Consider the following 26,667-nt stretch of genomic DNA (forward strand, 5'->3'; position numbering starts at 1 on the left):
ATTTAGCTAGAATTTATCTCGTAAATGGGCGACGAAGTAGGGTTTATTCTTCCAGTATTGGGCAGTCAATACGAACAAATCCCTTCTACCCCAGTTATAATCACTAGGGATGATTACGATTTTAAAAACCTCTTTTGCTTTATCCGAGATTAGAATCTGGATGTCCCACTGCCGGTAACCTCCAAGCCATCTTTCTCTAAGGTGAACTTCATAGTAGGTTATCAAATTTGCTTCGTAGTGACCGTTTAGCTCTTTTATCTGCTAACTTTTTAATATTTACGTGTGAAGGTTTTCAAAGTGTTGGGGTCTGAAGTTCAAATTAGGGCTCAGTAGACCAATAGTGGTCCTAACTAAATAATTATCGCAGCGAAAAATGTTGTCCTCTTTCTTCGACGGACGGACGTGTACCGAAGTATTGCATGAAACAAGTAAATATGTATGCCACGAAGCGCACGGGGGCAAATCTATTCACTCTGAGCGTGAATAATAGGCATTTCGTGTCGAAGCGGTCACTTTCGGCAATGGGGAGATTCGAGTTCGAATTCCGGCCAAATCATACGATTTTTTCATGGCGAAAGTGACCGCTTCAATACGAAATGCCTATTATTCACGCTTAGAGTGAATAGATTCCCTTGCGCTTCACGGGGGAAAATCTATTCACAAATTTACTTGTTTCATGCAGTACTTTGGTAAACGTCCTTCCGTCGAAGAAAGGGAACAGGTACGCTACCATTCACACCACTTTTCCATCCTCTTGCAAGGCGATTCTGAGACTGGGTTAACCGAACAAGGTGATATCGTCCAAGCCAAATAAATTTTTCATGGTGAATATCATGATTTATATATATTTGCACCTGTACGCGTGACTTCGTGCGAAGTTATTTGTTCTATGAAGTTTTTATTTATTTATTCCTGTACCACCGAAAACAGCACTAATGCTCATTTGCATCGTGATTTTTATCGTAATAATTGAGCGTACACGAACGTCCATACCCTGGATCAGAGCAGCGTAACCAGGCGGGACTCGAACCCGCGACCTCTTGTGTGGCAGGCAAGGAATTACCTAGCCGCCACCGAGGCCGGAGCGAGATCTTTGTTAAATGTGGAAAGGCCCGAGATCAATTCTTTCTAAGTTCTCGGCCGAAGAATTCTGACTTGGCCTCAGAATACATCCCTCCCTTCTGAATTCCTTTCTCCATCTGACGTCTCCTTATTACTCCCTGAGGGCAGTCTTCCCAAAGAGCGAAGGGGCCCTCTAAGGTCCTCAACGGTCCCTCTCAGACGCACACTCTCCTCCGACTCGCTGTTGGTGAGCGCATGCGTACCCCTCTGTCGCTGACGTGACATGACGAGGCTCCTTGGGCGCAGAATGGAGCTCGGAGGAGATCTTCTCCTCTAGAGAGGGGCTCAGGGTGTTGGAGTTAAGGGGTATGTGATCTCAAGGGCCTTCGGGGTAAGGGTAGGAAAGAGCGAGTATTTAGGTCTTGCGCATACGGGAAAGATTGAGAAGTTCCCTTTGGGTATGGTATTTGGAGGAGGTGACCGACAGCTGAAGTCATTTGCGCCATGAGGGATGGGTAGGTAAGCAAGGGTGGAGAAAAACCCGGCGTCGCGACGCTAAAGCCTGAATCACACGATCATTTTTTTTCGTCGCGAAAGTGATCACTATCGAGATCACTTTTCCCGTCGCGAAAAGTAATCGCTCTTGTGATCATTTTTCTGAATCACACGGTCACTCCCGCCGTCGCTTTTCGCATCATTTCCAATATCACAGCTCGTTGTCATGGGACCCACATCACGAAATTATGTAGCGTGTTTGTTTATTTATGTCGTTCCCACAATTGTCAAACGTTGCGCTGCAATCGCTCCATAGGGGAATGCGTTCCGATTGGCTGATATGGGGTTTTAGTGACGGTTTTAGCGACGGAAAAAGCGACCGGACGAGTGATGAAAAATAGCGATGGGAATCCTCATCGCGATCGCGAAAAACAATTGCCGCCGACGATCATTTTGCGCAGTAATCGCGATAGTGATCACTTTCGCGACGAAAAAAAATGATCGTGTGATTCAGGCTTAAGAGCGCTACAATACTAAAATATCAAATAATTGATTGGACATTTGAGGACACAATTTGGTTACTATCTACATAGTGGAGAGATAAAAAAGAAAACTGATATGGTATGGTATTTGGAGGAGGCGATCGATAGCTGAGGTCAATTGCGCCATGAGGGATGGGTAAGGTGGAGAGAAACCCGGCGTCGGCATTAGCCTGCTCTTAACGAAAGGCGCCAAGGGGACCACGGCTTAACGTCCCATCCGACGGACGGAGTGTTGCCCTTGAAATGTCTTCCACATAACATTCAAGCAGGGATCGGGCAGTCTCTGAAAATTCTCTGCCGCTGCCGGGATTTGAACCCGGGCCCGCCAGGTGGGAAGCCAACACTCTGGCCACCGCACCAACCCGATCCCCCTAAGTTCCCTTTCGGCGTGGTCTACTGACATTGGTGGATTACACTGCACATTGCTGGAAAATTGTCACTTAAAACGAAATGCTGTATAAAATGCGGCCCTATCCTCCTTCAAATATTAAACTACAGGTATACGATAAAGGCTACGCCGTTTTATAGGGGGCACGTGAGTGCATAATCTCACGCGTGTACAACGGCGCAGTCGAAATTGCGTCGTGTAAAGCGGTCAATTTCTAGAACAGATACGAGAATGCATGATAGCAAAATAACCCTGTTCTTATTTCGTTCGTGCGTTCGCGAATTTGCATAACATAATGAGGAATTAAAGCAGTTCTAACGTGTGTAATTGCGTGCCCCGTGTTAATAGCCTTTAAAAACAGAGCGATTTTCTTATATTCACATTTTTAATTATCACCTTTAATTATTTGAGATGAGGCTGATTTCCTTTCCCTTAATGCGTGAAATTCATACGCTTTTGCATACATCCGAGCAGGGATCTATCCAGTCCTATCTAAACCTGTCTTCGCATTCAAATCAATGAATGAATATTTCCCTTCGCTGAAAAGTCCTGTGCGTCATCAGAAAAATCATAATATGGCATCATTTTACTCGCTGAGAAACCATGGATTGCGCTGCTCAGCCTCAGTGGCGAGAATCGGCGAGTGATGAAAATAAGGAACCACTCTTTTTTCGTGAAAGGTTTCAGTGGTTAAGTATTTCACCGCTGATAGTACAAAAGTTGACCAACGGATCGGAAAATCGATTGAAAACCAAGGATTTTGTTCATGCTATACCAGATTTTGCCGCAAAGATACAAGGTACTCGATCTCATTCTCTATGTAGTGGCCTTCAACTTAAACTTACAATTGATTCAACTTAGGATGTAACGCAGCGTAAACAAATTAAGGATGCAGCTGCAATTTCTTATGGCTATTGTTCACCACTATTGTAAATTTTTGGCATGGAATATGTTTTTGAAGTTTCATCTTTATGCACCACGTGTGGGAAAGGAGAAAATGGATGCAGATTATATTATAATTGTAGAAAAGATTGCCTTCTTATTTCCACTATTTTTGCTTCTCGGTAATTAGAGGCCATTTTTATACAAATAATTTGGTAATCTTCGTTGCTTTCGAAGACTACGGTCGAACATATCTACTTAAAATAGACATAAAACGCTGTCATCAGCTCGTTAAATTAGGTTCTTTAGAGAGAGATTTCCAAAGCAAGGGGTCATTCCTCCAAGGAAGCTTGGGTATAATAATATTTATAAATTGAAGAACTGGCAAAGACAATTTGACCTCAGCAGTAGCGCTTTTTTAACAACGGGAGCGCAAGGAATGACCAGTTTTCGAGCCCAATGTAGGTATTTTGAGCTGAAACAATTTTTATTATATTTGTCTAATGATCAGCGGTAATTTCTAGGTAAAAATAGTAAATAAGCTAAACTAGATAGTAAAAACTAAACTAAAAAGTAAATAAAACTAAAAGTAGTAAATAAGCTTAGTAATGAGTAATAGTAGAGCATAATTTATATGTACTCAATATTTTCTCCAAAATTTAGTGAAAAATAGTAACCCAGTTGGCTTGATTTCCGGGTATCACTGTTTACTGGAACAAAGCGATAGATAAGTTAGAGAAATAATAATGTGCCGCTCCTCATCCACGTGCTGTGATTCGATTTGGCTAGGAGTTTGGCAATTAGGTCACTCAAAGAGATTTTTTATAATTAGGTCTATGTTCAGAAAGATGAAAAATTGAGGAATAAGAGGGATGAGGTTTAGGTGAGCGGTTTTGGAGGGATGATAAAAAATGTACGTAGAACTTCGTGAGTCTTTTTTTTCTTACCGCATGGAGGATGTGTATTACGCAGTGAGGTGCCCTAGTTAAGTAAGAGGCTTATACGTGATTGCGATTGAATCGCATCTCCTTCCAACGCTCTAGTTCATTTTAGTACCACATGTCCTCTTTAAGTGCTCTGGAGACTCAGGAAAAAACTTCCAAAAATTATGAAAAATATTATTGCTCCCCCTCCCATCCCATGTAATTGAATTTGAAGTTGTTAACGATTAGAAATGTGGCTGGAATTGTTAGCTATCCTTAAGGAGGCAGTAAAATTGGGAATCAACTCTCGTTTTACACTTGGTTTTCTGCCCCTTTCATTTTATTTAAAATAAATTGTTCCTTTTCCACAGAAAGCAGCACCATTGGACTTTTACATCGGCGTCTTTAACTTATCAATTAAACGTACACGAATATCCATACCTTGGATAAGGGCTACCTACCAAGGTGGGACGCGAACCTGCGACCTCCTGTGAAGCAAGTTAAGGACTCTACCCCGCTGCCACCGCATTCTCTCATTACTTTATGTATTTCGCACTGTGCTTTAAGTTCTGCGGTAAAAAGTAAAATATTCGTGGAGAGTATTTTGCGTAGTTTATTTTGTTTTTTCTTTTGTATTTTGCTATGGAGTAACATGCTACCTCTTTGAACTACGGGTTTGTGTGTGACTGGGACTGTTGTTTAGTGTGGATATTTTATCCACACACCCACATTTCATTTCGAAATTAACTTAACGATTAAGGATAGATTTTAAGATCCAGAATGACTAATGCATTCATATATTGGAGGTGGGAGAAAAGCTCTTCATTCATGCATCCTCGCCGTGAAGGTTAAAATTAAACGCGTCAAAGGCAGTTTTTATGAGGAAGAAAGTTAGTGAATACTAAATATTTTGTTTTGGAAAGGATGGAAGATTTACATTTGATAGATTGCCGGTGTGCGAAAGTACAACATAAACTCAGTATGAAGCTACGAAATTCCAAGCATTTTAGTACGTTTTTACCACACTAAAAGTAAAACTTAACTTTCATTGATAAACTTTGATTTAACTTGGTTCTAATGTAACAACATAAACTCAGTATGAAGTTACCAAATTCCAAGCATTTCAGTACGTTTTTACCACACTAAAAGTAAAACTTAACTTTCATTGATAAAATTTGATTTAACTTGATTCTAACGTACGGTTCGGTTCGAGCATTCTAGTATTTATTTGGCTCTTTACTCATATCCGCTAAGATAGATAATATTTAATCGGAACTAAAAAGGAGGATAAAACGTAATCGTTGTGAAATATTAAGGATGTAGGATTCGTTACCCTCACGAAAATCATGAAAGTATTGCTATGACTTCTAATTTTAGTTGATTGCTAAGGACGTGTGTGAGATATGTTAGCATAACCTCAGATTATAGCGAGAAATATTTCGGTGTTCAAGTTATGACTTATAAAATGCCTTTGTAGATTATTACGCTTTCCTGTGTTTATAAAAGTTTGTTCGGCATAGAAAATGAAGGTCATAGTTCTCAAACTATTTTATTATTAAACTTTTGCTCTTTAGTAGGTAGTCTTTCAATGTATGATTCCTATTCTGCTGAGGGACGATAGATTTTGAAAACGTTTTACTACAGCAAGGGCTTTAAAAGACAATGGAAATGTTTTAGGCGCACCTTGGATGAACGTTAATAGTCAAGCATTTTTACGAATATAAATGTAGTTGTTGAAATCACGAAATATATAGAATTAATGACAGTGACGATTAAATGATGCAAATTGTCGTAGAGAAAGGTCTTTTGCATCGATTTCAAACTCTTATCACTTAAATTGTCTACGTTCCCATGAAAAAAAGGCTTCAAGTTTTATTTGTCTTTAGGAGAAATTAATAACCACCGGGTATTTCGAGCTTGATTGATGAGTTGAAAATGATGCTTTAATTTTTAGCGATTTGTTGTAAGGATTTAAAATTTTTATTTTTTTGTTGTAAAATTTGGCTCTTGGATTTCCTGGCATGAAATGTCTTTTATTTATAATACTGTACCTTTCTGTTAGATATTATTGAGTGTTTTCCTCTAAAGCTATATTTAGTAGTTTATCAGCGTTTTGCATTTTAGGTGTTGATAAATTTTAAATGCATTTCATTTCCAACGTATTAGGATATTTATACACTTTTACCAGGGTTGGGAGTGAAAATACTGGATTCATGAAAATTGGAACTCATTTTCATTCCAAATCCTGATGAAGGTGTATAAATATACCGAAACTTTGGAAAAGGAATGTACTTAAAATATTATCAAATATTGTCAGGTGAACAATACAACATTCTTGGTAAAAAATGCTAGAATGATTGTCCAAGTAATAACTTTGGGGTAACTGTAAAGGGTTTAAAAGACAGAAGTTCCCGGGGTTTACGTTGTGCGTGTGTTTTGCTTATCCTGGTGTAGATAACTCAAGGAGGCATTTTTAAAGGCGTCTTTTACGGGTAGAGGAAACATTATGGACCATCACCCATTATATCATCGCCACCCTTAACGGCCATTTTTACGACTTTTTTTCGGCCACAAATACGGAAGGAAGTGGATTCAAGACCCTCTCTTTCCATTCATAGGCGTATCAACACGACGTTGTTGGTAGAAACAAGCGATTCACCTGATCCCCAACGTTATCGATATTTCGAATGGGGAAAAAACTGTTTTAAAGCTGGGTTTTACGCGTTGCAGTTGACTGATATTGCAGTCGAATCAAACTCGGATCGAATCCCTCGACTGTAATCAACTTTTTTTCTTTTATTGAGCCGTTACGGCTAAGGAAAATATGATTAAACGTAAACCCAGATGCTAAAAAGTACTATTCATTTCTTCTGGGAACATCCTTAGTGTAGAATTTAATTTGTCGAAATAGACCGTTGCATGTCTACTTCGGTTCTAAGCGTAATAAGGATAAACGTATTCTAATATTAACATAAAAATTTCTCCCTCATGATTTCATGCGTTTACGGAAGTGATTTTCAATGCTTATTTTGGCCAAATGGTAAATAATGATGTATAAATAATAACTGCACTATTAATATGATTTTTCTTAAATTGAGTAAAGAAAGTATGAGTAAACGTAGACCTAGGTACTGAAAACGTGCCACTCCTTTCTTTTAGGAGCATCCTTGCTGTAGAACTTAATTTCCTGAGCTCGAATTACTTGTGGTAGTACGGATCTGTCACACACACATCGACACCTCCACTGCAAAACCGCTCAACAATCACCCACCGAATCAAATCCGCCAATCTAGGAGCTCAACAATGCGCATGCGCCTTGCTGGTCGTAGGCGAAGCACAAACGCTCACCTACGACGCTTAGAGAATTGGAGGTGAGTGTATGTGCTCTGGTTACTGCCAGCTGAGCGCATTCGTATTGTCGAGCTCCTAGATGGACGGATTTGATTCGGTGGGCGATTGTTGAGCTGTTTTGCAGTGGAGGTGTGGACATAGCTAAGCACCTGTAAGAGGAGGATCGCTATGGCAATATCTACCCTCAGATACTCTTCCAAAAAATGATATGGAAGTAGACTGTGCGCTTAGGAGAAATTTGAGATAAAGAAAAGGTTTTATGAGGGAACAAAATTAGTGAAACGAAAACATTTTATACACATTATACCCTCTTTTGTTTTATCTTCACGAAACAGCTATCACCTGCCACCCTTCTCACTCAATTATTTGAATCCCTAGTTCATCCCCCCATCCTCCCTAGCTCAAGTTAGGGCCGTCTCTCCGATTATCCCAAATATCCATTCAGCTGGGTTTACTTGTTGAAATTGACTACTGGAAGAGTCAACTGTTTGGCTCGACTTTCACGTATGGGCAACGATTTCAAAGCACTGCGAAGGGAGTACGAATCGATTGAGGTCTTAATTCGATCTATTAGCGAAGTTAAAGCAGCTGACGATATATCCGCCGGGTAGGCGGGAATGGTTTCTTTAACTACCCAGGCAAAGAATATAATTACAGATTGCTTTTTTCAATTACAAATTTAAATTTCACATACACATTTTCGGATAGATTGGGTTGTCAGGCACTTTGTTGCCGCTGTTATTTTAAAAATTTTACGGAAATATTGATTTACAATTTCATTCTGGTACAGTCAAGCTTTATTTCAGACTTTCTTGACATTCCTATAACGTGGCTTAGCTTATTCGGTGGTAAGCGTATTAAGGGAAAAAGTCAGTCTAATATTATCATGAAAGTTGCCTTGATTCCCTTGTGATTTCATGCGTTTACGAAAGAGATTGTCAATTTTTAGTGAGGCAAAATTGTAATTTATTTTGTGTAAATTGCAACTGCGCTCCCTCGTAAAGGAATCGGCCCCGCAACGCTGAATGTGTATCTTAATCACGCATGTGGCTTAGCCCATAGAGAGCTTCACCCTCACCAATGCAAACGTACCTTTGGGTTGAGTGAGGGTGTCCGTAGTACTTGTCATGGGATGCACTGTGGCTTACTCCAGGGCGAGGACTACCCTCGCCTATCCAAACTAAGCGTTAGGTTGAGTGAGAGAGTCCATACTACTTTTCTAATGGGAAGTGTACTAGCTTCTCTTTGAGCTCTAATATCTATGCTCACCTGCGTCCCCTTCCTCTTCTTAGCTGCTTTCAAGCTATGGCTTATGTTAGTTCAAGGTGAGCACTATCGTCACTGATTCAAATCAACCTTTGGGTTGAATGAACGAGTCTGTAAGACTTGTCACGGGATGCCCAATGACCACTCGTTGAGTGCTGACGTCAATGCTTGCCTCCGTCCCCTTCCTCCCCTTCGCTTATTTCACGTTTTTGGCTTAGTTCAGGGTGAGCTTTACCCTCACCTATCCATACCAACCTTTGGCTTGAGTGAGTCAGTCTGTAGTACATATCATGGGATTCTCTATGGCTTATTCCGGGGTGAGCACTACCCACGCCTATCCAAACCAACCTTTGGGTGCAGTGAGGGAGTCTGCACTACTTGTCCAATGGGATTTCCAATGGCCACTCGTTGAGCTCTGACGTCAATGCTCCCCTCCCTCTTCTTCTCATCCTTCCCAGCAGCCGCTCGGAATCCCCAGCCCCAATATGCTTTGGGGATGAGGGGGCGGAGGAAAGGGGCGATATGGGAGATTCAATGGTGGCTAGAAAGGGATCGAGGGTCTTAGTCCCCTCGGGACACCGCCGCCGCCAAGGTGAAGAAGGGTATAAGCCACCTCTTTTGACCCAGACGAGCCTCGATGGGTGCTCTTCCCCTTTACCGCTCGTCTCGTAACTTTTTCTCCACCCCTTTCAATCCCCTACGGGGTTCTTTCCCCAATCGAGACTCTCTTTTCTCCTCTAACACATAAACTTAAGGAGATATGATCACGAGTGGACGATTCAAAGAAAAAATCGTATGTTTTACTGGGAAACATGAATAGGAACGAGCTTATGAGGGGATCGTTATGAACGAGTTAAAAAAAAAAGGTTAGTGAAGAGCCTGATCTGGTGTGTAGCTCTTTGCGGTGCGTAAACAGGGACACTTAGGAAGGAGGAAGGTAGAAGACTGGAGGCGTTCGAGATGTGGGCGCGGAAAAGAATGGAGAAGTTGAAATGGACGGAAAAGAGGAACGACGAAGTGCTGGAATGGTGGGTGAGGAGAGGCTGATTCTTGATGAGATACGGAAGAGATGGAAGAAGTGGATGGAACGAGTAGTAAGCGGTGAAGGAAAGTTGAAAATAGTGTTATTAGGTAGAATCTTGGGTAAAAGAGGAGAGGAAGAAAGAGAATAGGATTTCTCGATAGAATGAAAGGGAGTGGGCCTTATTATGAGTGAAAAAGATGTCCATCATAGGAGGGGAGTCTGCTAGAAAGCTTCTTAAAACTCCATAATTATACAAACCAGTGGTGTAGCGAGGGGGGGAGGGAGAGAGTCCGGACCCTCTTCCCCCCCGAAATATAAAATGCACTTACTTTGCATCACAAAAGAAAACCAAATATTGAAAAGTCATGAATTTACCAAAGATTTATTTGAAAATTTAATTTTTTTATTATGAAAAGCGTTAAAATTAGTTTAAAACAATCATCCTATTACCTTATTTTTCAATAATGTTCCCTCCTGGTTTTGGATCCCCCCGAACAAAATTCCTGGCTACGCAACTGATGCAAACCTACCTTAATTGTTAAAATACTTAATAATAGTAATAATTTAAAACATATTTCCACCATGGGAGACTACCATCGATATTGGAAAACAAAGGATTGCATGTAACAAGTAACTTCGTACTCTGTCTCGCGCTAGATTGCGCAGTTATTTACTCGGGCTAGCTTAGCCGGGATTCGAATCCAGATCTACTGAATGCCGGTCAGGTCTGCTACGAGTTACTCAAAACCCAAGTGAATGTCACCATTGATGTAAATTAAAAAGCGAAGAATGGCTATGAAGAATGTGCATTATGTACGATATTTATCGCTATCTCGTATTATCTTTCTGTCGACAATTTTTCCGCCTATTGTAGCCAAATGTGGTGCCATTTTCTTGTATCTGACATGATTCGGCGTTACTCTAAGCATTTATTTTCCTGATAACTCAAAACGCAGTGCGGTGACGAAGCGATTTTTTATTTATATCATGGGTCTTATAACAAATTTTTTCATGGTTGATTATACGTATAACGAACATAGCGTTGTATCAGTTTGTTTTTGCTAATGTGACATGGTTATTCCATTGATAATAAATACTTTCTAAATCTTAGGAAAAAACTGCCATTAGTACCTGTACAATAATGCGGATTTTCAAAGGTAAATTCAAGAAAATAGATCGCAGAAAGATTAAATTGTAGCCATCAGAGTATTAAGCAAAATTAGAACAACGTATTTTGTAATTTTCATGAAAAAAAACGTTAAATTCTCTCCTAAAAGTGATTACTAACTTGATGTGAGAACGGGTGACTTAGATTCTCGCGTTCCGATGTCTACTCTTTGTCCCTGTAATTTGTTATCACTGTCGTAGCTTATGCCGGGAGTATATTTGACGTACCGTATCAGAATATTCTAAAAGGTAGGCTTTCGCTATTGAAATTGATCGCTGCACTATCTCGCTCTTACCATACCATGACCAGACCATAGGCCAGGTATGTGAACAGCGATAACTCCACGAGGCTTTACCCCGAAGAACGAGATAGTGCACCGACTATCAGAAGGCATATATATGGCTTGGTATCGCTGACGTAGCTTACGTTCTTAGAATTGATAACAGGTAAAATATGTGCCTATATCACTTCAAATCGCTAACGCAATAGGGCTTCTTCGAGAGATTTTTAGCTTAACAGAGGGTGACGTCATCCTTTTCTTTGTTCTTTCAATTTTTGTGCGGAACCAAAATTGCACTGTCAAAGTAATATTCCCGGTTGAGATGTGCTTTTCGGTTGTATATTTGTAACTGAGCAGTTTCAATGTGACGAAGATTGAAACTAAAAATGAGAGGTGTAGTATCGAATGATTACAATTTTCATAGAAGCGGCGTTTAAGTTAGGATAGCGGAAGATCTATACAACTATCAAAATACTCGTGTATGCCCGCACACGGTTCTACCATTCATCATTGAGTACTGTGAAACCTCTTAACTACCCATACTCAAAAATCTCTCTCAAAGACCCTGGAATTGATCGTACTGTCTTTACGTTTATGATATTTAATGCCCCTGTTAAGACCACTCATCACCGCTACCGATTTGAAGGTGATTTCCCTGTGTTCAGCGAATGAAAACATAGCATAACACGCATAAATCAACCTGAAACCCGAATAGTAATTATGAATAGAGATTTTGCCGGCTAATGGGTAAAAATATCGTTAAACACTTTCTACTCACTACTTAAAACAATTTCAAATCACTGTAGTTTTCCCATATCTTTAAATCTAGTCATCTGCAATTACATTTATTAAAGGATACCGTTATGTCCCGAGTTATTTTTTTCATTTATCGTCGAATTCAATTTACTTTGAGCCACTCTTCTAGAACATTCCATGCTTGAACATACCGATTCACATCAGGCTCATCTTGGGCGTGGGCATGCCTTCCTGCTGATCCCAAACTGCTAAACATCGTCATCACAGGAGACTGGTGCACTGGAAATGATCATATCGATACCTCCATTGCACAAACGCTCAACAATCGCCCACCGAATCAAATCCGTTCATCTAGTAGCCCAACACTACGAATGCGCTCAGCTGGTAGTAGCCGGAGCATTAACCCTCACCTCCAATCTTCAAGCTTCGGAGGTGAGCATTTATACTACTGCCAGCTGAGCGGATTCGTATTGTTGGGCTACTAGATGAGCGTTTTATTCGGTGAGCGATTGTTGAGCTTATGTACAGTGGAGGTATCGATATAAGTCCATGGAGAAACGACGGAAAGATGGGACAATGTAATAAAAGTTCGGCATACAATAGAGTCGATGTCATTTTCGTCGAGAATTTTGATTACGGGCAAATCGAGGCCCCACTGACCATGGAAGGAATTTGTTGCCACGCTGAGATTTTGTTAACATGCTTGTACTCTTCTGGTGTGTGCGAAAAATCTAATAAGAAAAAAATTATTCGCATTGACCGGGATACGAACCCGGGTCTCCTAATTATTTATGCTCCTATGGTCGAATGCTTTATCCAGTTAAGCTACCGAGGCTTTACTCTCCAATCCTGTCCAGTGAGCTCCCTCCCCCCTCCATGGGGACCATTTTTTTAGTGAAACCTTCGCGTTGGTGGTCGATTGATACGGGTTTCACTGTATTTGAGTTGCTCATCGTCCGTTCATTAAGTCTCCTTTCATCTCTTCCTTCGCTTGCTTGATATTGTTCTCTTTATTACGGATTTTTATCATTCTCTTTTGCCACTAAATGGTTTCTCCAAACACAGTGGCTGCAGAGGGGGGATTAAATTTGGGGGTGGAAATTAGAGTAGAAATACGCCTCTGGTAGCTTAAGTGGATGAAGCAATTGACCGAAACTCGGAAGATCCGGGTTCGAATCCCGCTTAAGGCGAATGATTTTTCCTCTGTGAATTTTTCGCACAATTTTTGCATTGGGGGTGACTCCGTAAAAGTTTTCACTGTGGCTAGATCCGGTATGTTTAAATTATTCTATCATTAAATATTTTCGTGCTTTCACGTTTGTCGGGTTTCGAGAGTATGGTGATGTAAACTCTACAATGCTTTTGCGAGGGGAACGTCGTATGGACCCGCAGCTCATTGACGGGAGGAGATTACCCTTGCCCCAGAGTTCGGAAAGATAAGGTAAAGATAACGCTCTTTGTAAGAACAATGAATTTCTCATGTACGTAATACTGTCTCTCCTAGAACTACCTCATAGTTGGAATCCCTCAGTGCCAGTCAAAGATCCTTCCGAGACGTCCCGTGTCGAATGGTCCACGAGGGACACGTCAATAAAACCTCTCCAATCCTGTCGAGTGAGCTTCCTCCTCCCTCAATGGGGACCGTTTTTTTATTGGAACCTTCGCGTGGGTGGTCGATTGGTACGGGTTTTACTGTATATAGATTGCTCTTCGTCCGATTATTACGTCTCTTTTCATCCCCTCCACCGCTTACTTGATATTATTCTCTTAATTACGGATTTTTGTGTTTCTCTTTTGCCACTGAATAGTTTCTGCAACCACAATGGCTGCGGAGGGGGGTATAAATATCACAGACGAGAATTTAAATTCGTCCCTGGAAGAAATTTCTAGTCAATCTCTTCTAAGCATCCATAGGCAGAAGAGGTCACCGAAAAACAATGGAATTCAATGTCATAAGACTCCTAGGTAATCCACCTTCTAGTGGTGTTCGGAGCTTTTGAGCTGTAGTCCAATTACTGTAAGAAAAAAGTCACTTTTCTACGCAGTCACGCGCACGGGTGCAAATTTTTATACTCCAGGGATGAAGTTCGCCATGAAAAAATATTTGAAAGGTCAGCTAAGCCAAATTAAGAAAATTACTCATAGTACGAGAAAATTATGTTTTTTTTTGGCATAGCATTAGGATTTTGTTAGCCTTAAGTGGATAAATCATTTCCATAAAGAATTGCAGAGTTTACATGACAATATTCTCAATAACCGACAAACATAAAAGCACGAACATCTTATAATAGAATAATAAAAGCGTACCGGGACTAGCCACGAGGATAACTTTTGCGGGAGCTAATGCGGGAGGGAATGCACAAATTATGCGAAAAATTAATTCACAAAGAAAAAATCAATTGCCTTGCTCGGGAATCGAACCTGGATCTCCCGATTTCCAGTCAAGTGCTTTAGCTAGTTATGCTACCGGCGGGTTCATTCTCCTCAAATCTCCGTAGGGAAGAATGACACTTCGGTAATTTAACTGGATAAAGCACTTGACCGGAAATCGGGAGATCCGGGTTCGAATCCCGGTCAGTACGAAAGATTTTTTCTTCGTGGATTTTTCGCACACACTAATGCAATATGTTCACGTGCTTTCAAGTTTTTCGGGTTTTGAGAATATTGAAATATAAACTGTATCATACTTTTGCGTTGCAAATGCCTTTAAAAGTTATTTAAAAAAACATCTTGGAGGAGTTGTTTTGAGATGTAATTTTTTAGGGAAGTAATTTTCGGCTGAAAACGAATCTCATTATGAGCTTTATTTGTTCTATATCTGAAATGGTAAGGGTTTTCTGCCCAATTTTTGATTTTAGAATATTTTATGAAACACACTAGTGAAAAAATCTTTTCGACCTTAGAAATATGGTTTAGAAGTGAAGAAAAAAGACATTATATAAATATACTTACATAATTGTGCTTTAAATCTGGATGCATGTAATCAACCCCTGGAAAGAAAATAAACGTATATTAGAAGTTAATCTGTACACATAGGCATGCAATGGAACCATAATATTAAGTCAACGTTTTACGCATTTTAGGAAAACAAAGATAAAAGTGTGTGCATAAAAGAGTTAACACAGCGTGTATGTTTTTCTGTAACAAAATTATTCGCACGATGCAGGAATGAAGTTATATGCACGGTGTGCCCTTTGATTTAAAATGGAAATAAGTAATTAGGAATTCGCTTAAAGAATATACAAGCATTGTTTACGTTGTTAAATTAACCTCAAAAAATGAGGCGTGGAAACGAGATGTTCTAAATTAAGTGTTTTATAGATGATGCATGAGCAGTTGAATCTTTCCTGCTTGCGAGGTACTACATGGAAATGTTACGCAATTTTTTCTAATGTTCGAGTTAGCAAAATGTTTCAAAAATATAGGAAGACTAGGAAAGGTATCGTTTTAATTTTCCTCCGCTTTGAGGTGCATAATTTATCTCACTCACTCAGGGATTCAACCAGAAGATCGGTTTGGTTAGGTGAGGTTATAGCTCACCCCTGATTAGCCTGCGGGCGTGTGAAGTTCACAAATTTAGAGGGACCAGGTCCTTACCCTTGGCCTTGGAGGGTCTTCCATTTAAGGTGTCCGAAGGATTAACCTAGGATTTGAACCCTATTACATCATACTACAAAATGTAATAACAAAAATGTACTGCTTTCAAGAAAATAATTAAGTTACTTCACCGTAATTTATACTGTCCTGCGAATAATGATGCGCGGCTAAAACTATATTAAAAAAGGAAGCAAATAATTTCAAATGCCGCACGCATTTAAAGGCGTCTGGTAGGTAAAGTGTGCTAACGTAACTCAGATGTCGAAGAAGGGCAGCATTATCATTTAAAATTACCGATATTAGAATGACTGCAATTATATTATAAAAAAGAAACCAAATACAAAATATATTTTTCGATAAAATGATTTTTCACGTAGATTTCGTTTTTAGTGTACTGGGATTAATCATGAGTGGCTAAAAATATATGAAGACGAATGATTCATTTTAATTTCCGCACGCATGTATAGAAGTCTGGTATGTGAAGTATGCTATCATACTTCGAACGTCGAAATGGAGCTGCATTGCCGTTTGGTATTACCACTATAAGGAAGACTACAATGACTAAGGATGGCGGCTAGGACTAATGACTAACATTTTTTTTAGAAATACAGACTCAAAGTTTTCCTCTAACGATGAGAATGTTCATAAAAGGGGAATAAATTTGTCTCTTTGACTTTGAGGGTTATTTTCATTATATTTATAAATATTGACCGAGTAATGCAGTATTCAGAAAAACCATCGAATACACAAATCATAAGTATTACGCCGTTTTAACGGGAATAAATATACTCAAGTCTTTTCGACGAACGCTGAACATGGGAAATCGAGAGATCGCAAGTTCTCTCCCCCATTCGACCTTGAGGCATATTTTTAATATTCGTTCCTCCAGTCTTTTTCAACCGGTCTCTTTTCCCTTACAAAAAATGTGTTTTTCGAATGAATGCGATTTTTCGGAATCAAGACCTCGCGTGTGAGAGGTTATACGTATTTTCCCCTGGAAGCCTCGCTTTCCAAGAAAAACACAAGTGGATACCAAGCAGCGACGTGGCAGCAGAGTGGTTGAGAAGGTATGACGTCCGCAGAGAAAAAAAATGATGGGGACAGCCCGTTCGGATTTGTTTTTTTTAAATATTATTTCTCTCGTCTTCTCCCTAATCTCCGCATATATCACTCCGGACGCGGTTTCCTCCCCTTTTGCCCCTTTTGTGATCGCCCTGGAAGGTCAACCGGTGTGCGTATTTCAGCATTACGACCGCCTCAGTGTGTGTATACATCCGTGCAGGTCGAACAATGCGAAAAATGGAATGGTACTTGCGTACGTAAATCTTACTGCGGACTTTCAATCGCATCCGTTGAGCAGACAATGGCGATATAATTTTTTATTCCGTATTTGATTGAACGACCTATTTCAATGGAAGAGTGTTTTTTGTTGTGTATACTCCACAGATTAATCCCTGGGCTCTTACTTACTCAAATGCTCTCGTTTGGGGCAATCCATCATTCGCATTTTCCTGAACATCACGTTGTTACCACGAAAGCTCGCAATTTCTATTTGGAATGAACTTGAAAATAATTCCGTGACTGCCGGTTGCATTACTTGCAATTAGTGATTGATCATGACATTATTTTTTCTTCGCATTTTTTTGCCAAAAATTCAATATCAAAATAACGCTTGAATTTTTAGCAAAAAACCTTGTAATTTTCTTGGATTTCAATAAGATTCAAACTCACATCACCCACACACTTATTATAATAATAAGTTATATATCCTAGTAATATTTCTAAGTAATTTCTTTAATTGGATAATCTCCAGGTTTTTTTGCTGAAAATTAAAGCATTAAATATGGATTTTTAACAAAATAAATGCGGAGAAAAATTAATGTCATGGAGTAGTGCATCTATGAAAAATGGTATGACTCGCAATGAATCATATAGGTAAAAAAATCGAAAATTACTGGCAAGATATGTTACTTGGCAGACGTTTCACATACCTTTCATCCATCATCATCCACCGAAGGATTTGAGTAGACCTTTCTACCTACTTGAGTGGAGAGCTTTCTAAAAAACTGTTTGCCGTTTCACTTTAGAAATGAAGTCAAAGTGACCAAAGTTTCTTTGACTCAATAAATTACGGAAAAAGAGTAGAGTTATGAACAAGTGCAAAATAAAAAAAGGTGTGGCGCGAAATAAATCATATAGATAAAAAATCGAGAATTACTAGCCGTTAAATTACGTTATAGACGTACACTTATATTGAGTTATAGAAATATTGAAGAAAGGATGCCGTCTTCCGGTTTATTCTATTTCTGTATGTGGAAGTAAAGTATTCTAGCAATACCGAATGAATAGGAAGTAAGCAAAACCGATTGAATACTCAAGTACACTGGTTAAAAAAGGCATGTCTGTATTACGATTAGGAACTGTTTAAGTCCAAAACTAAGCACAAAAATGAAGCCTTCAAACATATGTACACTTTTCTTGCATCGAAATTGTTCTGTTTCCCCGTTTGAGATATTGAATAAAAAAACTCTGGTTTAGTTTCTGGCTAAACTAAAACAATGTCTTCTATCCCAAGATACTGGAAATATTGAAATATTTCTAAAAGTTTTTGTGTAATCTTGGTAATTTTAATTTTTGATTTGTTTTGTATTTTCATTGTTAAAAGTTATCAATCCCACAAGTTTTTCTAAAAATAATTCTATTCTTCTTTAAATTCATGATTTATTTTATATTTGCATTGTTATAATTTATAATTATCAATAAATTAAAAAAATGTTAAAAGTTTTTGTGGCATCTTGATAATATTCATTTGTTATTTATTTTTTATTTTCAATGCTAAAAGTTATCATTTCCTCAAGGTTTTCTCAAAAAAATCTTTTCTTCTTTAAAATCGTGATTTTTTTTGTATTTCCATTGTTAAAATTTATAATTCTTGAATTTTTTTTCTCTCTTCCGCTCTTGTGCAGCGCACATATATTTGAATACTGAATTCTTTTTTGTGCTATTATATATTTTTTTAATGTTCATGAATCAGTACCAGCGAAATTTTGATGATAAACCTAAGATGCGGGTTGAACGAACCCATAAAAATGAAGAGAGGAGCAAATCATAACTTTCGAGGCAGATTATGAGTGGACGTAATTGGTAAGACGATGAGTGGATATTCCGAATTGCGCAGTAGTTTTGAAGACCTTTCTCCCGCTGTCGTAAATCGATTTTTTTAATTCGCATAAAATGCGTCGCAGACATTCTCACAACGGAGGAAAGTCAACTTAAATCGTAATCATGCAAATGAAGAACCGAAATTGAAGGACTCGAATCACATTAATACAGATGGGTATCCGGGATAGCAGCGCCACTGCTTGAAAAAATGTATCATAAAGGGAGTCAGTAATCCTTCTAAGACTATGTTTTAATTTATAATTTTTTTATGATTATACTTTCTCATGTATTTATTGATATTAAATTAATTTCAAAATAATAAAATTATCCTCAAAAGCACGTTCTATGAGTTCTACTGCAAAATTTTACCAGTTTATATCTGAAGCTAAAGCTTATTTTATGTAATTTTTTAGGAACTCTAACCTTATTTCTAATGTGATATGGCACAGAGTTTTTGGAAAGCTCTCCACTCAACTTGGTAAAAAGGTCTACTCAAAGCCTTTTGGTGTATGGTGATGGATGAGAGTTATATATAACGTCTCCCAAGTCACATATCTTGCCTGTACCTTTCGATTTTTTACCTATATGATTCATTGCGAGTCGTTGCATTTTTCATAAATGCACTACTTCATGGCATTACTTTTTGTCCGCGCTTTGTTTTATCAAAAATTCAATATTTAAATAATGCTTCAATTTTTAGCGAAAAACCTGGAGATTATGTCAGTTATTTTCTTGGATTTCAATAGGAATTTATAGCAAGTGGAAATAAAGTGAATAATTTATTAGGCCTTGATAAATGTTTTTTTTTGCGTTATTTGGTTCTTATATTATAAAGCTCTCCATCTCTTTTCCTTAGTTTTCCATTTTGAAATTCAGATAATTGTATTGCATTCGATTGGAATGATATTTTCTTTGTATTTTCCTGTTTTTGCGAGAATACTGTGCGTAGGCGCATCCTCCACTGAAGGCGGACTAATTGCTTTCAATCTACACAATATACGGAAAATTGAGTCCTCTCGAGCGAGTACCGCGTGCAAAGCGTATGATTTCACGGTTTGTAAATCGCATTCAGGAGGAAATTGCACGCTGAAATCAACACCAACCTTTTTGTTTACATTTCGATCGGTAACAAAATTTGGCCAAAAGAACAACTTTAAAATAATATTGAAGCTTTCAGAGAAACAAGCGGAGATTTTTAAAAAGCTCGGGTTTACGAATGAAAAAAATCACATTCCCATCTGGAGTAGTGGCAATAGAAATTTTTCCCTCCTCCATTAAAGGTTTAATCGGATGCTGTTTCTTTAATTTGTGTTTTCCCATTGCAAAAATCTTTATTCCAATTTTTCTTTTATAAGGTTTCATTTTTTATGTATCCATTACTTTATGATATTAATTTTATTCCGTTCTTTATTGTGCCAGAGAATCAATATTTAAACAATGTTTTAATTTTCTGCGGAAAAATTGGAGACTATCTCAGCGTGTTCTTTTCATTCTAAATTTCGATAGGAAGTAATTACTAGCGGAAATCAAGTAAAACCTTATTTATCTCTGCTTAATATTTTTTCGATTTGTTAATGATCATTTATTATTTTTTTAGCGCTTCAGTTTCTCACCATGACCGAGGATGATTAAAATAATCCCTGGCAGGTTTAATGTAACAAATTATCTTTCCACTTTACGCGATAATTCAAAGAATGATGTACTTTCTTTTCCGCCGTATTTTTGTGAGTGAAGGATCCCTCATTAAATCATAGAAAGCTTAGAGATTCACATTGGATTAATGCTCCTCAAAAAATCCAGACTCTGGTCTTTCTGGAAGAACTTTTGAAATTGCGAGGTGTTGATATGAAATGAATGCAAGGGTATTCATGATAAATTCCCTTTATTAACTTTAATGGCTCAAAAGAATATGGACGAAATAAGTTCGTTTTCTCGCACACATTCCGCCTGTGTCACGCTATAGTTATATTTCCTAGTTCTGAATTATACCAAACTGAGCTATGTAAAACCTGTTAGAATCTATCTCGAGATACTTGGAAGGGAGACATTTGTTTTATGAATTACCATTATGTCACTTGCGAATGACGGGAAATTGGATAAAAAATGCAATACTTAAACTTGATTCGTGGTCGAATACAATACTTTGTGATGCTAAGAGCAAGAAGCAGTAAGAACCGCACAAATCATAACAACGTGTATATAAGCTATGAATCAATTGATGAATCAGGATTTACGTGACACTATCTCAAAACCTTTCTGCTATCTCAAAACCGTCGATAATTTTCCTTAACTTTATTCGAGTCTAAGAGCGACAGGCGCGCCTATGGTTTCACTCGCCTTCCGGAAACATGATTAAGCTTTACGTCACCCTCATATTCGTCCAATGGATTCAACGCTCTTACTTTGGCGTAGGAGGAAATCTAACCGCAACTTCCCCACTAATAAAAGGAAAATATCTACGGTAATATTAGGATTTTGGCATGTTCTTAAAAATCCGTCTGAAACAGAGCTCCTGAGCTTGCATTTCGTAGAAATATGTTCTTCGATCCGATCCGGAATGTTTCAAATGACGTCCAATCTCTATTAAAGTCGTACCGAAAATTGGATATATTTGATATTGTACTAACGCAGTGTACCGTTCATCTTTTTGCTCATTACTACCAATTGCATGGGTACCAATTTTCAAGGTTTAAAAAAATATTTTTAGCCTGGAAAACTTGTCTAGTAAAAATTACGACTTCGGTATTTTAGCCATCGCAATTAAAGATTTAAACCACATAGACGCTAGATCTGTTCTTTAGTATCAGTTTTCTGTCAGTCTCTCTCTCTTTTGCATTGTGAATGCTAGATGGAAATATAATAAAATATACGTGGGCACGGACTCGTATGGTTATTCTTGTCCATTTTTTTTAGAAATCATATTATCTTGTTGATCTTTTAAAGGGGGTACTGTGGGGGAATGATATAACTAAAGGTGAGGGATGATTTGACTCGCTCTTTTAATGGGTGGTAGGCCAGACGATGGAAGAGTTCCCTTGAAACGTCAGTGGAATCGGGTACCCAGGGCGGGCCCGCATACAGTAGGTTACTCTTCCGAGGACCGGGAACCAAGTGGGAGACTTTTTAGCCCGTGCCAGCTCAAGAGGGGAAGGATTGAGGAAGGAAAGAAAGGAGAGGGGACATCGCCGCGATGAGAGCCCGACGTCACCTCCGGGGTAGGGATAGGAATGGAAGGGCGGAATAGGGTGTAACACCTAATTTTGAGTTGTTTTGAGTTGGATTTTGGTGTGACGATGGATAGGAGGAGGACAATGAAGCGGGCAATGATGAGCAGCAGAGGTGGAGTGGGGCAATTGTTGTTGACGGCGCGGGATGGAGTGTATGGGGAATTGGATTGTAAAAGTTGTGGCGTGTGGATGTATTTTTGCTCCCGAGTTTGTTTATACAGTGTAATAACACTATTTGTGAAGTTTGAAGTTGAAAAATAAAAAAGCCACAAGGGTATACACTTGCCGCTATGAAAGCGACCAGGGCTACATTATTAGCGGAACCATAATTTGTTGTGCCAACGATTTTGGAAGATTTTCTATGAAAGAGAAAAATACACTGATCAAATCGTTGGATTCCATTGAAACGTTAGCCAAAAAATGTCTTACTCTTCTAAAAAAACCCGATGCTTAATTAATAAAATATGTCTTGGTATCTATACCCATTTCCCCAACGTTCGCGCCGCCTTGGAATTTCTGCGCGGCGATGTGTAATGTGAGCTTGTAATGTGTTTAGCTTGAGCACTCGGTGCACAAGGGACGGTAAACAGCAACGCTCTTCCGAGGGAATCCTCCCACGCACACTGTCGTCCGTTGCGTTCCCATCTCCGCCGAGTCATCCGCAATCGGCCTAATTCCATCGCATCTCTGCACCTCAGGTAGGAGAGAGATGGGAACGAGTCATTACAGAGGAGAGGCCAGGTAGGTAGACGCCGAAGGAAATAGGCGTGCAGCGTGGGGAGGAAATTTGATAGGGATGAGTTAAGATAAGGAACGCAAACGTGGGACATGAAGGGGCGTAATCAGGTGAGTCGAATCAAGGACATCGCCCGCTCTTATCAAAACTATGGCCTCTCCACGTGTATGGGGAGGAAGGGGCGTAGGCATGATCGATAAAAGCGTGATAAAAAGTCAGAATTAAGCTATACAAGGTGGATAAAAATTGTACCTCGAGATTTAAACCCTACGTAGCTGATGCCAATGGGAACCAAAATTAACCGCGATGTGTTGGTAAAAAACTATGTAGGTTTTGAAAGTACAGAAACTTTGAGACAAGCGCTCCGGTTGGACGTGAGTTTGCCCTGTTGCCGGATGCCTTGGATACATCGTGGTCTCCGGCAAGCAAGGTCTTGAGTTGTCCAGAACACGGGGAAAACTCGCGGCCAATCGGAGCGCTTGCCTCAAAATTTCTGTGGTTAAAAATCCATCTAAAATCGTCGGAAACCCTAAGAAAATTGTGGAAAGTCTAAATTTTGTATTTATTAGTGTTGCCATTTGTGTTTATGCCAATATATACGTTCTGCACCGATCTATTGAATTCAAGCTAAGATAATTAGATATCACCGAAAAAAAACGATCCTTAAGGACAGCCTGCAGACGTATATGTATTATAAGAACTGGCAGACTGACCATAGAAGGCCGTATGCTTTTGCCGGGGGTTTTGAGGCATAGAGCCCCCCAATAAACGAAAACGAGTCTTTATTTATGATTCTCGAGTCCGATTCTGTTTCTTAGCGAGCAGCAATGGTCGGGAACTCGCGTGGACCTAAACCGAGTCTTACAATTAAGGCTATCAACAGGATTGTGCATCGGTCGTCAACGTATACGAGCTTACTAAAAATTGAGGTGCGTGTTGTGAGACATTTAGCAGCCGGAGTTCAATGTAGCATTAATTAGGTTCTATATCACTGTAAGGTGAAACAAATTCCAATGTTTGTCCATTGTCTTTTGATGTTTTCAAATGATATTAATGGAAGTAAAGTCCGAGCTTAGTCTGTCGATTTTTTCTTTTCCGTTGCGGCTGTCAAAATTAATTTTCTTCAGTTTTGTGTAATTTTAAATTATTTTGGCCCGCAAAAACTGTCTCGAATGCATGCCAAGTTTCTTACTTAAAATAAAGTATTCTTAATACTTTCAGCCTTATAGTAATAATCCTGCCATTCGTTTTCGTGTTATATCAGATCAGCTCATTCGTTGATTACTGTTGTATGCATCCCCAAAAGGAAATGAAATTCTTGGTAAACTTACGCTTACCTAGATAAATGCGTTCAGTCCATTTGAAAATAACAGAAGGAAGTTTAATCATTTTTTTGTTGAAATGCACTGCCCGAATGGGAACACTAAAGAGTCCTTCGGTAATATTCTACAACGCCAAAGGATCTGTAGAAATAGTAATTTTAATTTTAGCTGCCATCATACGATGAGTAGATTTCCACGTGACATGATGCCAACTCAGCGACAGTAATTGGCCAGCATTGCTTATAATAGCCTCGTTTGCTCAACTCAGGAATTTATGAGCATATTTTCCGAGCTCCCACGCGCCTTTATAAAACCTTTTCTTTAGTTTTGCTACGTAAAAGTGAGTCCAGTTCTTTTGAACCTTTATGAGCTTTCAAAGGGCTATGCAGAAGAGTTGTGTGAAGTTATAGAGAAGCTTATACGAATATCTAGTAACTGAAGGACTTCCATGAATTGGGAGATATCGTGAGCTTATCACAACATTTTATGCTTGAGATTGTATGCATGCCACATGTCCTTTTTCATAAACATGGTGGTGTACGTAGACTGTCAAATACTTTGTGGTTAAAACCAGAATGGGTTGAGTTTTTATTGGAAAATGAAAACAATCCCTTAATTTATAGAATAAAATCTGCTGTGCAATTTATTTAGCATTAGGTGGGACTATACTAAATTTTACTATTTCTGCAATGGCTATCGATATCATGCTTTAACTGTTACTTTGGTCAACCCAGTGTATTCAGTAAGGACTTATTTATGATTAAAAAAAATTGTCCTTTCGAAATTTGACCTTTGTGCGCTGGGTGGTTGCGATATTCTGTCCCATTTGCGGGGAGACGTTCCCCGCATAGACACTTCTCCGCATCTGGGTTGGGAATGTTGTCGCACTGGCCTGCGGAAATGCTGGGCGAACACGGCCTCAGGTCATATACATTTTTATTTTTATCCGCCGCAATTGTACGAGGCCGGCCATTAAGTTCTGAGGGAAGTGTCCCGTGGGAGATGGTTTAATCACGGGCAGACATGATTTATCTCGCCCTTGGCTGGTGACCTATCTAACCTCGCGTGCGATTTCGTATTGCAAGCTTAAATAAGAACTTGCCGGGTACCATCTCGATTCCCTGACACAGCATTAATGGGTTGAAAATCTATTCCACCAATACATAGTCGCTGTATTTAAATAAGTGCGGTCTTGTTTATACTTCCATTACCGAGATCACTTATCTAAAATGGGCCAGGAGATATGCTGTATCAATTATTTTATTTTATAAGTATTAGTGAAAGACCATATCGGAACGGTATATTTTACCATACTATTTTGCTCTTTAAATTTAAAAAATGGTTTTATATTTACTAATTAAATTTTTCTACCTAGTAAGCTAGTTTTGCCTAGAGTATTGAAGTACTATTCTGGCAGTCTACTCACATGTAATTGACTTATCTCTTCATTTCACAATAAGGCCTACTCCCTTTCATTCTATCTAAAAAACCTGATTTCTTCTTCTCTCTTCCGCGTTTACTCAGCATTCTTCCCTGCAACACTCTTTTCAAAATCCCCTCTCCTCTAAATAATAGCTCCATCCACACCTTCTGTCTCCTCCATATCTCATGTAAATGCTGCCTCGCCCTCTTGCACTTCGTCGATCCTTCTCCTTTGCGTCCACTTTTCTTTGTCCATTTTTCTTATCGCATTTCTCTCTCTGATTTAGTTGCTGCTCTATCCGTTTTCCTCGAGTGTAATGCCCAAATAGTTGAATTGATCTACCTGCTCAAGTTTTACCCGCCTACTTTTACCTTGGATTTTGTATGATTGCCCCAAAATTGATTAGTGTTTGTTAGGCCTGCCGTGCAAGGAGGGTTATTTTTCTTAGCGGTCAAGCTGTGTCTATTTCTTGGTGAATTCAATGGGTCAAACAAACTGGGATCGGGTTGGTGTGGCTGCTAGAGTGTTGGCTTCCCACCCCGTAGGCTCAGGTTCAAATTCCGGTGGTGGCAGAAAATTTTCATAGACTATCCGATCCCTGCTTGGATGAAGTGTGGAGGACATTTCAAGCTCAACACTCCGTCCGTCGGATGGGACGTTAAGCCGTGGTCCCCTTGGCGCCTTACGCTAATGCAGGCTAATGCCGACGCCGGGTTTTTCTCCACCCTTCCTAACCTACCCATTCTTCATGGCGATAATGACCTCAGCTGTCGGTCGCCCCCTCCAAATACCATACAATACCTCTATTGGTCAAACGCAGACAACCCTGGAATATTGTCGCGGCCCTCGCGAAGTGGAAGTACGTAATGAATATAAAAATCTAACAATCAAGGAAGTGAGAGCTATGAAGTATGTTTATTGATCAAGTATGGTGCGATTTTTATATAAATATTTATTGAAAATGTAATTGTATGCGTCCCACCTAGCGACGTTAATTTGAGCGTGAAATGCATGAAAAGGTTGCTTTTCCTTGATTTATGAGAATTTATTGAAGTGCGTGGTC

At 39.2% G+C, this 26,667-nt stretch overlaps 1 protein-coding gene across 1 annotated transcript in view; it reads right to left on the reverse strand.

Annotated features, from left to right (window-relative positions):
• Window positions 1-26,667, reverse strand: part of LOC124167752 (neuroendocrine convertase 2) — a 433,133-nt gene that overhangs the window by 126,294 nt on the left and 280,172 nt on the right. The window contains exon 5 of the mRNA XM_046545763.1: window positions 15,090-15,127. Within this exon, the coding sequence (XP_046401719.1) occupies window positions 15,090-15,127 (38 nt within the window). The remainder of the gene's footprint in view (window positions 1-15,089; window positions 15,128-26,667) is intronic.

Source organism: Ischnura elegans, chromosome 11 (assembly GCF_921293095.1).
Source record: "Ischnura elegans chromosome 11, ioIscEleg1.1, whole genome shotgun sequence".
In the NCBI taxonomy this organism is placed as follows: Eukaryota; Metazoa; Arthropoda; class Insecta; order Odonata; family Coenagrionidae; genus Ischnura; species Ischnura elegans.